The 19252-nt window shown below is 44.0% G+C and overlaps 1 protein-coding gene across 3 annotated transcripts in view; it reads right to left on the reverse strand.

Moving 5' to 3' along the window:
- Positions 1-398: 398 nt before the first annotated feature.
- Positions 399-19252, reverse strand: part of riox1 (ribosomal oxygenase 1) — a 72895-nt gene continuing 54041 nt past the window's right edge. For 2 of the 3 annotated variants that reach the window (XR_015075947.1, XR_015075945.1), the window contains 5 exons: positions 15518-15638; positions 12764-12863; positions 12091-12177; positions 4179-4324; positions 747-833 (listed from right to left, as the gene is read on the reverse strand). Coding sequence is in view for 1 of the 3 variants with exons in the window: in XM_085980017.1 (XP_085836143.1) it covers positions 759-833; positions 12091-12177; positions 12764-12863; positions 15518-15638 (383 nt within the window). In the remaining 2 variants the exon portion in view is untranslated. Of the gene's footprint in view, positions 834-4178; positions 4325-12090; positions 12178-12763; positions 12864-15517; positions 15639-19252 lie in introns of all 3 variants that reach the window. The other variant, XM_085980017.1, reaches the window with a different exon arrangement.

Genomic DNA, 19252 nt, shown 5'->3' on the forward strand with positions numbered 1-19252 from the left:
ATCCAACAAGAAGTCAACACCTTTTGAAGCAGGGGGTGAAAATTAATGAGAATACTCAGATATAAACATCACTTTTCATGACAGTTGCACTTTGTATATTGTTCTATGCTAGCAGCTCTTGGTGATGCAACCTACTAATCCAATTGAAAATAACTGAGCTGCATCCATTTAATCATAGAATCATACAGCACAGGAGACCCTTCGGCCCATCAGGTCTGTGCCAGCTCTTTAAAAGAGCTATCCAAATAGTCTCACTGCCCTGCTCTTTCCCCATAACCATGCGCATTTTTCCTTTTCAAATATATGGAGTACAAGTTTTCAAGTAAATGGAGTATTTTTTAAGCGTGCTTCATCATTCTTGCTCCTCCCCCTTCCACCAAAGTATGAAACCGAGAAGGTTACATAATTTCTTTTAATAGTTAGTTTTTCAGAGCATTCTGTAAACCTCATATCGTGGTATCAATTATAAAACCATAATTCAAATACTCATGCATATCGTGCACATCTCTACTTCACTAAACTTAAACGTTTTGCTGTACATATACATATAAAGCACTGCAAAATACATAGGATCGTCCATTAAACCAGTATCTGATTATTACATAAAAAAGGGGCAGGTTTAAGACTAGTCAAACATGGGAAAAAAACTATTTAAATCAAATCTGAAGTATTTTGTACAATGAACAATTCTATGCTAATGTGAAAGAGACTATAACTGGATATGAAGCTCTTTTTAAAAGGTCCAGCTCCAGTAAAGATCAGTCCCTCTTAGGCACTAGCGGATATTCAGTCATCAGCAGACCTTTCTCATACAAGACAGCAGCTAAGGAGATCTGTAGAAAGAAGGAAAGCACAAAGGCAGGATGGTTAGCAATGTTTTCATTTTTTAAATAAAATATGGATGCTTAATGGCAACGGTATAAACCAATTTTATTTATAAAAAAGGGAATTCAAAAGTCACCTGAGCCCATTAAGCAGCAGTGATAATTAAAAACATGCAGTAATAAACTCAAACACTACACAAAAAATTGCCAATGGTTCTCAAATTGAAAGTATTGAAGCATCACAAAGTCCAAGACAAAAAAAAAGTAAAAATAAAATTACTGAGAGCTTCCAGTGAATAGCCGTGCCATACAAGAGTACTAAAGCTCTAGGTTTGATACCTGGGCTGTGCTGAGTTAGCTGACCTATGACAGTAAGGTTGCTGCAATTAGCCTTAGAGTCTCTCGGTTAGGTGGGGGATTAATTAGCCTGGGTTCCCACTACAGATCACTATTGAGCTGAAAGGATTTATGTGGTTATTGGGCGAGGACAGGACAACACCCTGCATGTTTAAGTAGTTGGCTGACACTCAAATGTCATGGTCCATGTATGAATAATGGCCACATGGGTGAGGTACTGGGAGGCAAGCAGCATCTGTGGAAACAATCCCCTAAAGAAGTCAACAACTTTAGGAAAGAGGAAGGGAGGAAATATACTGGCAAAAAAATTAATGAAGTGCATCATTTCATTCACAAAATTCTGCACTGCTACAGTTTTATTTACAAAATATAAATAACTTGAGTCAGCTAAAAGAGTCATGCGATCGATGATGGCTGGATGAATAAAAACAATGTGCACTCCTACTAAAAAAATACAACTACTGCAAAAAACTTACATCACTGCATGAAAATCACAAAATAAAACTGCTTTAACGCACTGTGTTCTTATCGAAGTAGAATGGCGGGTGTTGGCAACGCAGGTCTTCATAGCTTCACTTAGTTATCAGATGATTCAAAACACATTTAACTGCTCCCCTGATGGCTTAGTGCGTAAATGCCTGACGTGATACTGAGCCATACAACCTAGGAACATCTGGAGGCTTAACCTCCAGTCTGTGCTGAGTTAGCTGATCTTAGCTGGGACAGTATTTGAAGTGCTACAATTGGCCTTAATGCCACACAGCTGTGGAAAAGGGATATCAGCCAGGACTCTCTCATCGAATGATACAGCACAGAAAGAGGCCATTCATCCCATCGTGCCTGTGTCGGCAATTTGAAAACTATCCAATTAGTCCCATTCCCCTGCTCTTTCCCCATAGTCCTCAAATTTTTCCCTTTCAAGTATTTATCCAATTCCCTTTTGAAAGTTATTATTGCATCTGCTTCCACCGCCCTTTCAGGCAGTGCGTTCCAGATCATAACAACTCACTGCGTAAAAAAAATTCTCATCTCCCCTCTGGTTCTTTTGCCAAGTATCGTAGATCTGTGTCCTCTGGTTACCGACCCCCCTTCTACTGGAAAGTTTCTCCTCATTTACTCTATCAAAACCTTTCATGATTTTGAACATGAATCTTCCCTTAACCTTCTCTGCTCTAAGCAGAACGACCTCTCGTCTCTTCATGTAACTAAAGTTCCGCATCCCTAGTACCATTCTAGTAGAATCATAGAATGGTTACAGCACAGAAGGAGGCCATTCGACCCGTCAAGGCTCTCCGCAAGAGCACTTCAGCTAGTCCCACTCCCCCGCCCTTTCCCCGTAGCCCTGCAATTTTTTTTCCTTCATGCAAATTTTTTTCCTTCAGTAAATCTCCTCTGCACCCTCTCTAAGGCTTTGACAGTTTCCTGATGGAAAATCCATATGTACTGGCATTGACCTACCTTAACATAGACGTTCAGGAACCATTATGTTCTATACATCATTCAATTATCTCGATCGGGACTCATCAACTTAAATCCAACTGTACCCCTCCCCCTGCCCCAACTCTCCCACCTCTTTTTTTCAGCCAAACCTCTCACACCTCCTTCCTAAGGTGTTGACACCATCTGGGGTACAGTTATGTGGCCATCCTTGTTTGAGTGAGCCTACAGAGGGAGTCTTGGCAGGCTATTCCACCTCAGGTCATCACGGCCAATCCGGATTCTGTCCTCATCCACCATGTGCACATTCCAGCAGCAGTCACCAGCTAGTTACAGGATTTGGAACTCTGTTCAAATTTTCCCTCTCTAAGCGAAGGGTGCAGGGACAGGTTCGAGCCACCCTATCACTGTACCAAATGTGACCAGCTAGACACAGACCAGAGGCAGCCATTTGGCCTATTATACCTGTGCCCATGTTAGCTCTGTAACTGGAGCTATCTATACTCTAATCCTAATCCCATTCCCCTCCCCTTTTTCTGTAGATAGTATTCCTTTCCCTGTGGATAGTATTCCTTTCCAAATATTTTGGTGAGAAATATAAGGATGTCACATATTACTTGGAAAATAAGAATGAAATGGGGGTAGAGGAGCAAAGGGATCTGGGAGTACAAATACACAAAACACAAAGTTGCGACGCAGGTCAATAAGGCCATAAAAAAGCAAACCAAGCATTAGGGTTTATTTCTAGAGGGATAGAATTGAAAAGTAGGGAAGTTATGCTAAACTTGTCTCGAACCTTGGTCAGACCACACTTGGAGTACTGTGTGTAGTTCTGGTCGGCATATTATAAAAAAGGATATCGAGGCACTGGAGAGGGTGCAGAGAAGATTTACAAGGATGATACCAGAAATGCGAGATTATACCCATCAGGAAAAAATAGGCTGGGGCTCTTTTCTCTAGAAAAGAAAAGGCTGAGGGGTGACCCAATAAAGGTCTTTAAAATTATGAAAGGTTTTGATAGAGTAGACACAAGAGGGGGGAATTTTTCGGGGGGGGTCAGCGGGCTTGTTCGGTGGCGGGTCGGGTGGGAATTTTTTTTTGTTGACAGCGGGCCGAGACCCTGTCAACCCGCTACCACACGCCTTTCCCAGATGTCGGGTCTGTCAGCGCTGAACAGACCAGTAATGCAGCGGTGGGGGAGGCAATTCAGGTCATTATGACCTTGTTAACAGCCCATTAAAAAGTATTTTGAGCTCACTTTTACATTTTACGAGGTTGCCCATGGGGTCCACGCTGCTCGGGGATCACGTCAGGTAAGCAGGTCGGGAGTTGTATGACCATGGAATCATCTCATTACTTGACAGCTGCAAATGTGCTAAAAAGCTCCCATCTCACAGCTGTTCACTTTCCAAGCTCAGAAGCTGTCACTCACTGCATTTGGAAGACAGATTGAGCTTTATGCAGGTTGCAAGTGTTTGGAGTAAACTCTCTATCCAGTGTCACCGCATTGGAACAACCTCTCTCACCACTGACAGATCACTTCTGTCATCTCAACCTCACCTGCCATCTATTGTCAGCATCAGTGCCCTTGAAAATCTCTCATCTTGGTCCTCAGAATCCCGCCACGATCAGCACCAACACCAGCAGCACCAGGCACACCTGCAGCACCAACAACAACATCCAACCTTCTCCACAATCACCTGATGCTGAACAGGACAGAGAGCATCAGCACCCAACCAAGGATGGCCTCACCGTGGTCAGATTTACTTCACTTGACGCTGTACACCCTGGCTGCCACATGATGTGCCAGGTTGGCACCACCCCACACCAACACCATAAAGCATCCCGACAATGACCAAGCTATTCCTTTCATACTCATGACCATTGCTATGTCTCCCCATTCACTGCAACTCACTAAGCCACTTCCAAAGGTGAACACAGATCTGTCCAAGAACGCAAAGTGTTGAAAATAAAGGTTTCAATGTTTGACACCACATTAACAGAAAATTGCATAAAACACCCAACTGCCTACCCTTGTGTGTTGTTAGTTGGTATGATTGGACTAGGATGAGGGTGAATGTGAGGGGTGGCTATTGAGATGGGGAAGTGATAATGTAGATAGAGAGGGATGGGTGGAGGTGCAAGGTAAGTTGGGGAGAGTAAGGATGTTAGGGAACTGGGTTAAATTAAGAGCTGGGAGAATAATAAATGCTATTACAGTACTTTATTAAATTAACTTAAACTAGCTGAATAATTATATAAATAAAATAAGGTTACCTGGTGGCAGGTGGTGTGCCATAACTGCAGCATGTGGGAGTTGGTGGAGATCAATGAGATCCTGAGCAACCACATCTGCGCTAAGTGCCTGCAGCTTGAGGTATTTCGGCTCAGAGTTGTTGAGCTGGAGTCCGAGATGCAGACACTGCGATTCATCAGGGAAGGGGAGAGTTACCTGGACACTTTGTTCCAGGAGGCAGTCACACCCCTTAGGTTAAGCAGTACTTTAGAGTTAGTCAATGGTCAGGGACAGGAGGGTGTGACTGCAAGTCAGGAAGGTATGGGTACCCAGGATATAGTGATGGAGGAGCCTCAGCCCTTGATCTTGATCAACAGGTACGAGGTACTTGCTACCTGTATGGACGAGAACTAAGACTGCAGGGAGGATGGGCAGACTGACCGTGGCACCGTGGTACAGGAGGCCATTCAAGTGGGGGGGGGGGGGGGGGGGGGGAGTAAAAAGGAATGTGGTAGTGGTAGGCGACAGTATAGTCAGGGGTATAGGCACTGTTCTCTCCAGCTGCGACAGGGAGTACCGAAGGCTGTGTGGCCTGCCCGGTGCCAGGGGTAAGGATATCTCCTCGCGGCTGGAGAAGAACTTGGAATGGGAGGGGGAGGATCCAGTTGTCGTGGTCCACATAGGAACCAATGACATAGGTAGAACTAGGAATGAGGTTCAGCTGAGGGAGTTTGAGGAGCTAGGATCCAAATTAAAAAGCAGAACCTCAAAGGTAATAACACGCAAGTTGGCATAGGGACAAACAGATTAGAGGTTTAAATGCATGGCTCAAAGAGTGGTGTGGGAGGAAGGGGTTTCAGTTCATGGGGAGTAGACAGGGCAATAAACTAATGAAGGGGTGGGGGGGGGGGGTGAGGATTCAGGAAAAAGTAACTTTAAAAGTAGCAAGAACAATGTCAAGGCTCTAGAGCAGAGTTTTGGGTAAAAATAAGCAGAGTGGGTCAGGAAGGGACAGAGAGAGTAACAAAGGTAATTATGCATCAGTGACTACGGTGACATCAGGAAAAAATAGAAAAAAAGTCAAAGCTAAAGGCACTACATCTGAATGCGGAAAGCATTCGCAACAAAATAGATGAATTAATAGCGCAGATAGAAATTAATAGGTTTGATCTAATAGCCATTACGGAAACGTGGTTGCAAAGTGACCAAAGTTGGGAACTAAATATTCCAGGATACTTAACTTTTAGAAGAGATAGGCAAAATGGAGGAGGAGGGGTGGCCCTGATAATAAAGGATGGGATAAAGACAGTAGAGAGAAAGGATCTTAGCTCGGAAAATCAAGAAGTCGAATCAGTTTGGGTGGAGCTAAGAAACAGCAAGCGGCAGAAAACATTGGTGGGAGTTGTTTATAGGCCCCCAAACTGTAGGTGTAATGTAGGGCAGAGTATAAATCAGGAAATTAGAGGCGCATGTAACAAGGGTACTACAGTAATCATGGGGGACTTTAATCTACATATAGACTGGGCAAATCAAATCTGCAGTAATAGTGTGGAGGATGAATTCATGGAATGTATGCAAGATAGCTTTCTAGATCAGTATGTTGATTAACTAGGGAACAGGCTATTTTAGATCTAGTATTGTGCAATGAGAAAGGGTTAATTAATAACCTTGTAGTAAAGGGGCCTTTAGGGAAGAGTGACCATAATATATGATAGAATTTTATATTTAGATTGAAAGTGATTTAGTTAAATCCAAAACTAGGGTCTTAAATCTAAACAAAGCAAACTACGTAGGTATGAGGGGCGAGCTGGCGAAGGTAGATTGGGAAACTACATTAAAAGGTATGATGGTAGATGAGCAATGGCTAGCATTTAAAGAATTAATACATAATTTACAACAAATATACATTCTTTTAAGGCAGAAAAACCCCACAGGAAAAGTGGTCCAACCATGGCTAACAAGAGACGTTAAAGATAGTATTAGATCAAAGGAAGAGGCTTATAATGTTGCCAAAAAGAATAGTAAGCCTGAGGATTGGGAGGATTTTAGAATTCAGCAAAGGAGGACCAAGAAATTGATAAAGAAAGAGCAAAAAGAATGAGAGCAAATTAGCGAGAGACATAAAAACAGACTGTAAACGTTTCTATAGGTATGTAAATAGGAAGAGATTAGTGAAAGTAAATGTGGGCCCATTAGAGGCTGAGACAGGAGAAATTATAATGGGCAATAAGGAAACGGCAGAGACATTAAAGAATTATTTTGTATCTCTCTTCACAGTAGAAGACACAAAAAAATTCCGGAAATAATAGGGAACCAAGGGTAGAGAGAGAATGAGGACCTTAAAGAAATCAGTATTAGTAAAGACATAATACTGGAGATATTAATGGGACTAAGTGGCGACAAATCCCCAGGACCGGACGACCTGCTGCCTAGGGTTTTAAAAGAGGTAGCTGCAGAGATAGTGGATGCACGGGTATTAATCTTCTAGAATCTAGGGAATTCTAGAACAGTCCCCAAGGATTGGAAGGTAGCAAACATAACCCCGCTATTTAAGAATGGAGTAAGAGGAAAAAATGCGCAATTATAGGCCAGTTAGCCTGACATCAGCAGTAGGCAAATATAAGAATCTATTATTAGGGATGTGGTAACAGGGCAATTAGAAAATTATAATATGATTAGGCAGAGTCAACGTGGTTTTATGAAAGGGAAATCGTGTTGGAAAAATCTGTTAAAAGTTTTTTGAAGATGTAACTAGTAGGATGGATAAGGGGGAAACCAGTGGATGTAGTGTATTTGGATTTCCAAAAAGCATTCGATAAGGTGCCACACAAGAGGTTATTACAAAAAATTAGGACTCATGGGATTGGGGGTAATATATTAGCACGGACTGAGGATTGGTTGATGGACAGAAAACAGAGAGTACGAATAAACGGGGCTTTTTCAGGTTGGCAGGCTGTAACAAGCGGGGTAATGCAAGAATCAGTGCTTGGGCCTAAGCTATTTACAATCTATATTAACGACTTAGATGAAGGGACTGAGTGTAACGTATCCAAGTTTGCTGATGATACAAAGTTAGGTGGGAAAGTAAGCTGTGAGGAGGACGCAAAGAGGCTGCAGAGAGATATAAAATAACAACAGAAAATGCTGGAAAAACTCAGCAGGCCAGGCAACATCCGTGGAGAGAAAATAGAGTCAACGTTTCGGGTGAACCCTTTGTCAAGACAGTCTTGACAAAGGGTTCACCTGAAACGGTGACTCTATTTCTCTCTCCACGGATGTTGCCTGGCCTGCTGAGTTTTTCCAGCATTTTCTGCTGTTATTTTGGATTTCCAGCATCCGCAGTATTTTGCTATCGTGCAGAGAGATATAGACAGGTTGACTGAGTAGGCAAGATAATGGCAAATGGAATACAATGTGGGGAAGTGTGAAGTTATCCACATTGGTAGGAAAAACAAAAAAGCGGAATTTTTTTGAATGGTGAGAGGCTGGGAAATGTTTGCACTCAGAGGGACCTGGGTGTCCTTGTACATGAATCACAGAAAGTTAACATGTAGGTACAGCAAGCAATTAGAGGTGATTTCATTGAAACAAACATAATTCTTACAGGGCTTGACAGGGTAGATGCAGGGAGGATGCTTCCCCTGGCTGGGGAGTCTAGAACTAGGGGTCAGCCATTTAAGACTAAGTTGAGGAAAAATGTCTTCACTCAGAGGATGGTGAATCTTTGGAATTCTCTACCCCAGAGGGCTGTGGAGGCTCAGTCGTTGAGTATATTCAAGACAGAGATCGATCGACTTTTGAATATTTAGGGATATGGGGATAGTGCAGGGAAGTGGAGATGAGGTTAGTTCGCAGATGACACGAAAATTGGTGGGGTGGTAAATTGCGAGGAGGAAAGCCTCAGGCTACAGGACGATATAAACGGGTTGGTCAGATGGGCGGAAAAAATGGCAAATGGAATTTAACCCTGAAAAGTGCGAGGTGATGCATTTTGGACAGACAAATAAGGCAAGGGAATACACAATGAGTGGTAGGACCCTAGGAAGTACAGAGGGTCAGAGGGACCTTGGTGTACATGTACATAGATCCCTGAAGGCAGCGGAACAGGTAGATAAGGTGGTTAAAAAGGCATATGGGATACTTGCCTTCATTAGCCGAGGCACAGAATATAAGAGCAGGGAGGTTATGATGGAGCTGTACAAAACGCTGGTGAGGCCACAGCTGGAGTACTGTGTGCAGTTCTGGTCGCCTCACTATAGGAAGGATGTGATTGCTTTGGAGAGGGTGCAGAGAAGATTCACCAGGATGTTACCTGGGATGGAGCGCCTCAGCTATGAAGAAAGACTAAACAGGCTGGGGTTGTTTTCCTTGGAGCAAAGAAGGCTGAGGGGGGACCTGATTGAGGTGTACAAAACGATGAGGGGCATAGATAGGGTAGACAAAGAGGAACTTTTCCCCTTAGTAGGGGGGTCAATAACAAGGGGGCATAGATTCAGGGTAAGGGGCAGGAGATTTAGAGGGGATTTGAGGAGGAACTTTTTCACCCAGAGGGTGGTTGGAATGTGGAACTCAATGCCTGAAAGGGTGGTAGAGGCAGGGACCCTCACAACATTCAAGAAGCATTTGGATGAGCACTTGAAATGCCATTGCATACAAGGCTATGGACCAAATGCTGGAAAATGGGATTAGACTGGACAGGGATGGATGGGCGGCGCAGACACGATGGGCCGAAGGGCCTCTTTCTGTGCTGTAAAACTCTATGACTCTATGAGGTAGATGATCAGCCATGATCTTACTGAATGGCGGAGCAGGCTCGAAGGGCCAAATGTCCTACTCCTGCTATTTCTTATGTTCTTACGAAAGCAAATGGTATGTTAGTTTTTGTTATAAATGGATTAGAGTATAAAAGTAAAGGGGGGGGGGGGAAATTCGGTTGCTTTGCACCTCCCGTTAGCGCCCAGAGAGGGCGCTAACGGGGGGCGCAAAGCACTTGGCGCCTGGGCGTGGCACCGCTAACTCCTCCCGCAAAATTCAGCAGGAGGTTAGTGGCGGCGATAGTCCTGCGGCAGCGCTGCGCCTCCGGCAATGACTTCATCGCTGTGCGCAGCGCCCCAGCCGCAAACTTGACTCGCGCCCCCTGACCTACCGCCGGTCGCTATATCCGACAGGGTCAGGGTACTGTGTTTGCGGCTGGGGCAGCGTAAATTAAAGGCTAGGTGCCGGGCGGCCCTTTTTTTTTGGGCCGCCTGCCAGCACCTGCCTCCCTCTCGTCTCCTCCTGCGGCGTGCTGGCCGCGATCGCTCAGCCTGGCACTCCTCGAGTGCCGGGCTCTTTTGCTGCCACCCCGCTCCCTGCTGGTCCAGTAGGGCCCCGGCGCGCGCTGCACTACACCCCTCCCCTTTAATCAGGGGAGGCCTGTAGTACAGCGGCGCTACGTGCCAACGTGGCAGGCGCTGCTGCTCGTAGCGCTGCGATATTCAATGGGAGTGCCCCAAGGGGGGAGGGGGAGCGCTTCCAGTAGCGCCCCACCTCCTGCTTGGAGCGCTACCATTGAATTTCGAGCGCCGGGGTGTTAACTTTTTCGGGGCGCTACTTTAGTACCCCAAAGGGGGCACGAGCCAATTTTTCTCCAAAGAAGTCTTACTACAATTAAACAGGGCATTGGTGAGGCCACACCTGGAGTACTGTGTACAGTTCTGATCTTACCTAAGGAAAGACATACTTGCCTTCGAGGGAGTGCAGCGAAGGTTCACCAGACTGGTACCTGGGGTGAGGGGATTGCCCTACGAGGAGAGATTGAGTAGACTAGGCCTCTATTCCTTAGAGCTTAGAAGAATGAGAGGTGAGCTAATTGAAACATATAAAAATTCTTAGAGCTTGACAGGGTTAATGCTGGGAAAATGTTTCCCCTGGCTGGGGAACCTAGAACATGGCGTCAGAGTCACAGAATAAGGGGTAGGCCATTTAGGACTGAGATGAGGAGAAATTTCTTCACTCAAAGGTGTGAATCTTTGGAATTCTCTACCCGAGAGAGCAGTGGATGCTGTCGTTGAGTATATTCAAGCTAGAGGTCGATAAATTTTTGGGAACAAAGGGAATTAAGGGATGTGGGGATAGCGTGGGAAGGTGGAGTTGAGGTAGAATGTCAGCCATGATCTTGTTGCATGGCAGAGCAAGCTCGAAGGGCCAAATGGTTTACTCCAGCTCCCATTTCTTATGTTCTTATGAGTAGGGTAGGCAAGGCAGAGTGATGGGTATGTGATGAGTGGCACAGCAGGATGAGGTCGAGTGTGGCTTTGTACTCACGTTTCGTGATCTACTGAGATCATTGAAAGGTTTGCGCCACTGTAGCCTGGTCCTCCTGACGACATCCCTGCTTGTGTCCTCTTGTGCAATGTGCAACCAGGTTGCGTTGGTCTCCTGAGGAGGTCTCTTCTGCCCACTGGAAGGAAGAGCCTCCCTGCGTGCTCCATAAGCATATGGAGGGAGTCATGGGAGAGCCTGGGTGCAGCCATGCACCTCTGTGCAGTGCTTGTCAGTGTTTGCAGCACCTTAATGCTGTAGAACACTGACAGCACAACTGTCTAACTAAATTTGTGCATGGTCCCTTTAAGGAAACAGGCTGATGACGCGTCATCAAATGACATTATCAGACCTTCAATTGGCTGGTAAACGTGCTGGGCGGGCTTAACAAGCCGAATCAGGGGAATATCATTTTAGACAGCGGGCTGGAGCCAGCAGTGGGGTCAGGACCCGCCGAGGTAGGGGAAATCGCAGACAGTGTTTCCACTTGTGGGGAAGAGCAAAACAAGAGGCCATCAATACAAGATAGTCACCAAGAAATCAAATAGGGAATTCAGAAGAAACTTCTTTAACCCAGAGAGGGGTGAGAATGTGGAACTCGCTACCACAGGGCGCAGTTGAGGCGAATAGTATGGATGCATTTAAGGGGCGGCTAGATAAGCATATGAGGGAGAAGGGAATAGAGAGTTATGCTGATACAGTTAGATGAGGAAGGATGGGAGGAGGATCGAGTGGTGCATAAACACCGGCATGGACTGGTTGGGCCGAATGGCCTGTTTCTGTGCTCTATATGCTATGTAATTCTATGTAGATACTTATCCAATTTCTTATTGTAGCACAGCTTGTGCCGTCCCAGTTGAGATCAGATAACTTAGCACAGATCAGACAAGCAAATATTTCTTGGGCTTGAACTCTACCCGAGAGATTTCATACCTTGTCATCAAGATTTCCAGCTGGAAGGCTATCAACCTTTATATATTGTGGGTATGAGCAAACCAAGAGCTCCACCCCATCAGCAAGCTGGAAGAGAAAGGTGAACATTTTATGTTTGTAGAAATGTACTTCTTATTCAGTCCTTTAAGCATGTCAGGTTACACCTTCCACCGACGGTCAACATATTACAGGAAACTTTTTTTAAAATCCGGCACCAACAGGACCGACGTGGTGCCGGTTCATCAAAACTTCCGGATAACCGAGAGCTATAGTAAAAGATACGGAGAGATGAGAGCTCCATATAAAGCAACAAACCCTGTGGCTTAGCAACAGGTGCAGAACAATGGCCACAAGTTCCAAGCGTCTCTGTAGCTTAGCAACAGCTGCAGCCACACCCTTGCACAGCAACAGATCGAGGAAGGCAAGTAATATGAAGTATGAACCTACTCCTGAATTTTGCCGGTTAACCGAGATTTCCGGTTATTTAGGTGCCGGTAAATCAAAAGTTTCCTGTACCCAGATGACAAACACAAACTGGTAGGGTGCTCCAGCAATCATTTTTCTGGCTATCTGTACAGATGACCAAACTTTGAAAGAAAATCCCAATGAAAATAAAAGCATTTTTTTTTTTTTTTTACATTGTAACAAATGAACTCAGGACTATTCATCTTACCTCTGGATCTATTTCTATGTATTTTTCTTCCTCCTTATGGTACTCTCTGGAATTTTCTATTGTGTAATACAGCAATATGTTGCCATTCTCACCACATAACCTATCGAGAACAAGCAAAGCAGACACATTTATCAGCATTTCTTGTGCACATCAATGTACGAGAAGCCTGTGCTGGTGAAACAGAACAGTTTTCTACTTTTGACACCCAAATTCAGCATTACGCACTTATGAAGCGTAAAGCCCCTCCACTTTGTCCCAACAAGATGTCTTAACCCTCTGTTTTTGAGAAGCACCTCTGCTGCAACACAGCACTCTATCCATCTCCAGTAATAGCCTCCCTCATGGAAATCTGAATGTGCCAATTCAATGCTTTTATGTGGTGGGCTTGCACTCATTAGGAAATGAGTCGAGCCTGCCCAAGTTTATTTCCTGATGGATTCGTACAGCTGGTAAAGAGAGAAGGCTGGATGGGGCCTGAACTCGGGTCAGAAACATATTTTGGCAATCCACTGTGCCATCCCATTTTCTTATAGTTTTGCTCATTTGAAAAGTATAATCCTTACTGGGGTTTATTACACAAAAAAAGTTATAAATAATGAAGAAACCATTGAGCTTAAGCAAGGAGCTGGCATTTCTTAATTGTTGGGCTAATTTTACACAGAAAGTACATTTTTGTTTGGCTAATTGAGGAGCATTGTCCCACATAATAACATCACAAACTTTTATGTCTCCCCTCCCCACTCCCAACAAGGAAACTTCTGAAATGGAAACAGAAAATACGAGGCAAACACTATAGGCCGATCAGAATCTGAAAGAGGAGGAAAAGTTAACACTTTGGGTGCAACGTTTAATTAGAATTGGAGAGAGGAATGGGGTGGGCTGGGGGCTTCAGCACGGCTTTATCACTGACAGATGTCAGCGGTGCTGCAGGACAGGTTAGGTTTTAACTTTCTTCTCTTTGTTCCACCCTGCCACGAATTAAACAATGGCTTGAAGTAGTTGCCTGGTAAAGATTCTATTGGAGTCTAGCACTCTACAGTTATCAAGAATCCCAGTAACTATTATATTTAATGGACAAGTACCTCAGTGGGAAAATCTGCATTTCTCCTACTCTGGCCTCTTATGCATCCCCCACTTCCTTCGCCCCACCACTGGCAGCTGTCTCTTTAGCAGTTTAGGCCCTAAACTCTGGAATTCTCTCCCTAAACTTGTGTGTCTTCCCACCTCTCTCCTCCTATAAGACCCTCCTTGAAACCTACCTCTTTAACCAAGCTTTTAATCACCTGCGCTCTGGTGGGGTGCCTTGGGATGCTTTTCTATGTTAAAGGCGCTATATAAATGCAAGTGGTTGTTATTTATGGGGAAAGTATTCTCAGTGCAAATTACTACTCCCTTGCCTTTCTATCTCAACCACGTAATTTAGGAAAACATTTTTCATTCCGAGCAATCTGCAGCAGTGCAGTTCTCCACTCAGAAGGAAACCAAACAAGTCAGGTTGGTAAAAGATCCAATCTGAGTGCACCATCTAACTGCAAGTGCCTACATTAACCCAACAGGAATTGGTGTGCATGCAGAACACTTGGAGTTTTTCTGTTAAAGATGCTATGTAAATGAAAGTTATGAAAACTAGTATGTAATGACTTCCAACAGGAGATTTTGAATAAATTGCACCGCTCAGACATAAAGGAGGGAGTAACAAACTTTGCAAGGAAAGCACTTGCCTGTAGAAGATCCTCCCATTTTGATCTTTTTGTGAAAGTCATTCTTTATGATCTTTTCCCCAGATGATTCCTATCCACTGCTCTGTGCTTAGGTTCACACACTTATTAACATTTTATATTTATCTTTTACCAAGTAATTAACTATTCTAGTTTTCATTGATGGGCTCTAGGCTCTCCTTTCCACTTGTCCTTTTCTTGTCCATTAACTCTATAACATAAAACAGTAGACTAAATGCACCTTCGTCACAGAGAAGTTTTAGTTTTTAAGTGTTTAACCTCTTGCTGTATAAGGCGAGAACACAACATGCCTTATACATGCCTTCATGTCTCTTAGTACATGAAGAGTCACAGTTGTGGCAACCCACTCAAAGAAAGAACTTGCATCTATATCATGCATTTTATGACCTCAAGACATCCCAAAGCACTTCTTCGCCAATTAAATATTTTTGAAGTGTAGTCACTGTTGTAATGTTGGGAACGGTGGCACCAAATTTGTGCACAGCAAGATCCCACACACAACAATGAGATAAATGACCAGATATTCGGTTTTGGGTGGTGCTGGCTGAGGGATAAATGTTGGCCAGGTCACTGGGGAGAACTTCCCTGCTCCTCTTCAAAAAGTGCCATGGAAACTCTCAGGATCCTGTTCGGCGTGCAGCCCTCTGCCAGTAACATTTTATATTTTCAATGTATACTCACTCTTTGCTGAGTGACAACTGCTTATCATACTTTAATTTTATTCAAAAACGATCGATCAAAATTTTTAGCCCTCAAATTGGAAAAGATGCATTGGAATGTCCGAAGATCAGTACTGAGTTTTGAGCAGACATTATAGTGGATGCAGTTTATAAAATTAAACTTTCCCTTTGTTCATTCCTTTTTAATAGGACATGCTGCATTATTACTGAAGGCAGACATTCACTTTCTTCCCAGTAGATGCAAGACATGACCATGAAAAGCACAATTGATGAGGTTTCATAAGGCCATTATTCTGAAACATGTTGTACGAGCAAAATAAGTAGAGTGTAGAGACCTGGCAATGTTACTGCGAAGCATTCGTATCCGGGTACTTCCTCGTATCTGCAGAGCAACATTGTGTGGCCCACCATCTCTCCATCGGACTGGTGAACTGTACACAGTGCACGCTAGTTCCTCTAGGAGGGAAAATGCAATTGTTCTTTAATACTAAAAAGATGTAGTTTTGATTGTATACAGAACATGACATACCATGAGTGTTTCAGGCTGAGACTAAACATACCTGCTCTTTATGTATTAATCTAAACTAATCTTTGCACGGAAATAGTTGGAAAATTCTTCCCATCACTTGCATTTTCTATGAATGAGCTCCCAAGCAGATGTTTTGCACATTACCCTCCAAATCATCTCGTCATGCGCATTGGTTGGAAGTACTTTTATCTATCGTTGACCTCTGTATCCCTGGTGGCTTTGGCCGAGGAAGGGGGGGGGGGGGGGGGCGGAGAGAAAGAAAGGTCAGTTAGGGTTCCTCCACCTGACTGCTATCCAATGACCTTGCAGGGCAGTATGCATGCGTAGATGTCAATTGAGTACATAATGATGTTAGATTGTGATCTCCCCCATAGTCAAAAAGCTTAGATAGTTTAGGCTCACACGTGATAGTTGCATCAGCCAGATAGAGGGAGGTGGGGGGAGGGAATACCAACATCCCAAACAGTACGCCAACATGAGTCAAATCTTTCAGGAGAGATGAGGTATGGGGAAAAGGTTAGGGAGAAAAACGCAACTATGCTTACATTATGATGTGCAATTGATGATAAACACCGGCAGTCACTTGATTAATAGTTCTGTTTACTGTGGGTAAAGCAGCATCACTCCAATTTACAGTACCTCAATGTTGTTTTCATGGCACCTCTCTTTACAATAAGATTTAGAGTCATAGTCAGAGTTATACAGCACAGAAAAAGGCCCTTCGGCCAATCGCGTCCGTGCCGGCCATCAAGCCCCGTCTAATCGAATCCCATTTTCCAGCATTTGGTCCGTAGCCTTGTATGCTATGGCATTTCATGTGCTCATCCAAATGCTTCTTGAATGTTGAGGGTTCCTGCCTCTACCACCCTTTCAGGCAGTGAGTTCCAGATTCCAACCACCCTCTAGGTGAAAAAGTTCTTCCTCAAATCCCCTCTAAACCTCCTGCCCCTTACCTTGAATCTATGCTCCCTTGTTATTGACAAGTTCCTTTCTATCTACCCTATCTATGCCCCTCATAATTTTGTACACCTCAATCAGGTCCCCCCTCAGCCTTCTCTGCTCCAAGGAAAACAACCCCAGCCTGTCCAATCTTTCTTCATAGCTGAAGTGCTCCAGCCCAGGTAACATCCTGGTGAATCTCCTCTGCACCCTCTCCAAAGCAATCACATCCTTCCTATAGTGTGGCGACCAGAACTGCACACAGTATTCCAGCTGTGGCCTAACTAGTGTTTTGTACAGCTCCATCATAACCTCCCTGCTCTTATATTCTATGCCTCAGCTAATGAAGGCAAGTATCCCATAAGCCTTTTTAACCACCTTATCCACCTGTTCTGCTGCCTTCAGGGATCTATGTACATGCACACCAAGGTCCCTCTGATCCTCTGTCTTTCCTAGGGTCTTACCATTCATTGTGTATCCCCTTGCCTTGTTAGTCCCTTCAAAATGCATCACCTCACACTTTTCAGGGTTAAATTCCATTTGCCACTGTTCCGCCCATCTGACCAAACCATCTATATCGTCCTGCAGACTGAGGCTACCCTCCTCGCTATTTACCACCCCATCAATTTTCGTGTCATCTGCGAACTTACTGATCATACCTTTTACATTCACATCCAAATCATTAATGTAGACCACAAACAGATGCATTTTCTGTATATTGTTGGAGCAATATTAGCAAATAGGTAGTTTATATTAGAAAAGGCAAGCCAGTTTCAACACTGCTTTAGTGCCAAGCAGAAATGCGGTTATGGGTTTCTTTCAACATAGGACTCTAGATTAACTCTTTGCCCGTGTCATAAGCAAATTAGCCAGAGAAGCCACAAGACCATGTCATTGTTCTCTCTCCTGTGTGAGCTCCGCAACTTCCTGTCCATTGTCACCTTCTTGTTTGGTCCTTCCTATATATAGTTTCACCATCTCAGCTTTGGTCTTCCATAAGATCTCAAGTAAGACTTATTCCATCAACTTCCTACCAATCCTAAACCAAATAGCACATATGCCTGCCGATCACCCTCTTGTTTGTGCATGCAGCCATTGGCCAACCATTTAGAACATCTTAATAGTTTATAAATTTTACTTGGCAGAAAAATACATTTTCAGTAATAGCCAAGTCAGTAGTATGATGCGTGGCCTCAACACCACCAATGGGGATTGAGCAGGAAACAGTAATCTGTGTCTCCCCCCACCAAAAAAAAGAAAATGGGTAAATTAATAGGCCATCATTCAAATGGGATAAACCATATGGATGAATCTAACCTAGCTTGCTTGAAAAATCCCAATCTTCATCTGGACGATGCGCTGGCTGTATATCTGCATTAGGCAATTTATAAGAGTAAGAAGTAAACAAAACGCTATATAGTTTTCCAGCTCTAGCAAGGGCTTAAAAAAAGAGCTATTTTGTCCAAACTAGCTCTGGTGTAGTCCAGGTAGTGTACAAGAGATCACATCCCAGAAAACTGGAAAGACCAAGCAAGACTGTAGTTAGGCTACAGTCGTATAAAGCTCTGGTTAGACTGCATCTGGAGGACTGTGTTCAGTTCTGGGCAGTGCACCTCAGGAGGGAGATATTGGCCTCGGAGGGGGTCATAAGAATTATACCAGGGCTAAAAGGGTTAAATTATGAGGAAAGGTTGTATAGACTAGGCTTGTGTTCCCTCAAGTATAGGGGATTAAGGGGTGATATAATTGATGTGTTTAAGATGATTAAAGAATTTGATAGGGTTGACTAATTTCTATGGTGAGCGAGTCCAGAACAAGGGGGCATAACCTTAAAATTAGAGCTAGCTCATTCAGGGGTGGATGTCAGGACGCACATCTTCACCCAAAGGATAGTGGAAATCTGGAACTCTCCCACCAAAATGCTGTTGAGGCGGGGGGGTCCGTTGAAAATTTCAAAAGTGAGATTAATGAATTTTTGTTATACAAGGATATGGAACCAAAGCGGATAAATGGAATTAAGATACAGATCAGACATGATCTAATTGAATGGCAGAACAGGCTCGAGGGGCTGAATGGCCTACTCCTGCTGCTTTGTTCCCAAGTCTCCTGGCTTGTAGCAGGATGCCGAGGGATTTAATGGCTCAACTATAATGCTACTTAGGGCATTGCTATAAATGTAAAAAAGCTAAAAGAATGAAGGATCATATAACTTTCATCCTCAGTACCCAAGTCAAGGGGTTCTTCAATGTCTGACTGTGTTTCACAGTAGCTATCTGCCTTGAGCAATAGTGGTTTAGTTGCGGTTGGGCTGGCAATGTCTGGTGATGCCAATGACCTTTGATGAAATGGGTATTCGGTTTAATCTGGCCATTTACTATCAACTGACCCCCAACAGATAAGGTCTCAAATGAAATGAAGTTTATAAAGCATTGAAAATTACATTGCAATTTTATAGAGACGCAATCAAACACTGGCCCTGAATTTGCGGTCGGAATGATACTGTACTCTCAGAGTACACCGTCATACCACCTTTGAAACTGACCGCAAGTTCAGGTTTTCCGCATGCGCTAAATCCCGAACTTGCGATCTGTCAAGTTCCGAC

Source organism: Somniosus microcephalus, chromosome 3 (genome assembly GCF_052327205.1).
Source record: "Somniosus microcephalus isolate GS21.2 chromosome 3, FLI_Smic_1.0, whole genome shotgun sequence".
Classification (NCBI taxonomy): Eukaryota; Metazoa; Chordata; class Chondrichthyes; order Squaliformes; family Somniosidae; genus Somniosus; species Somniosus microcephalus.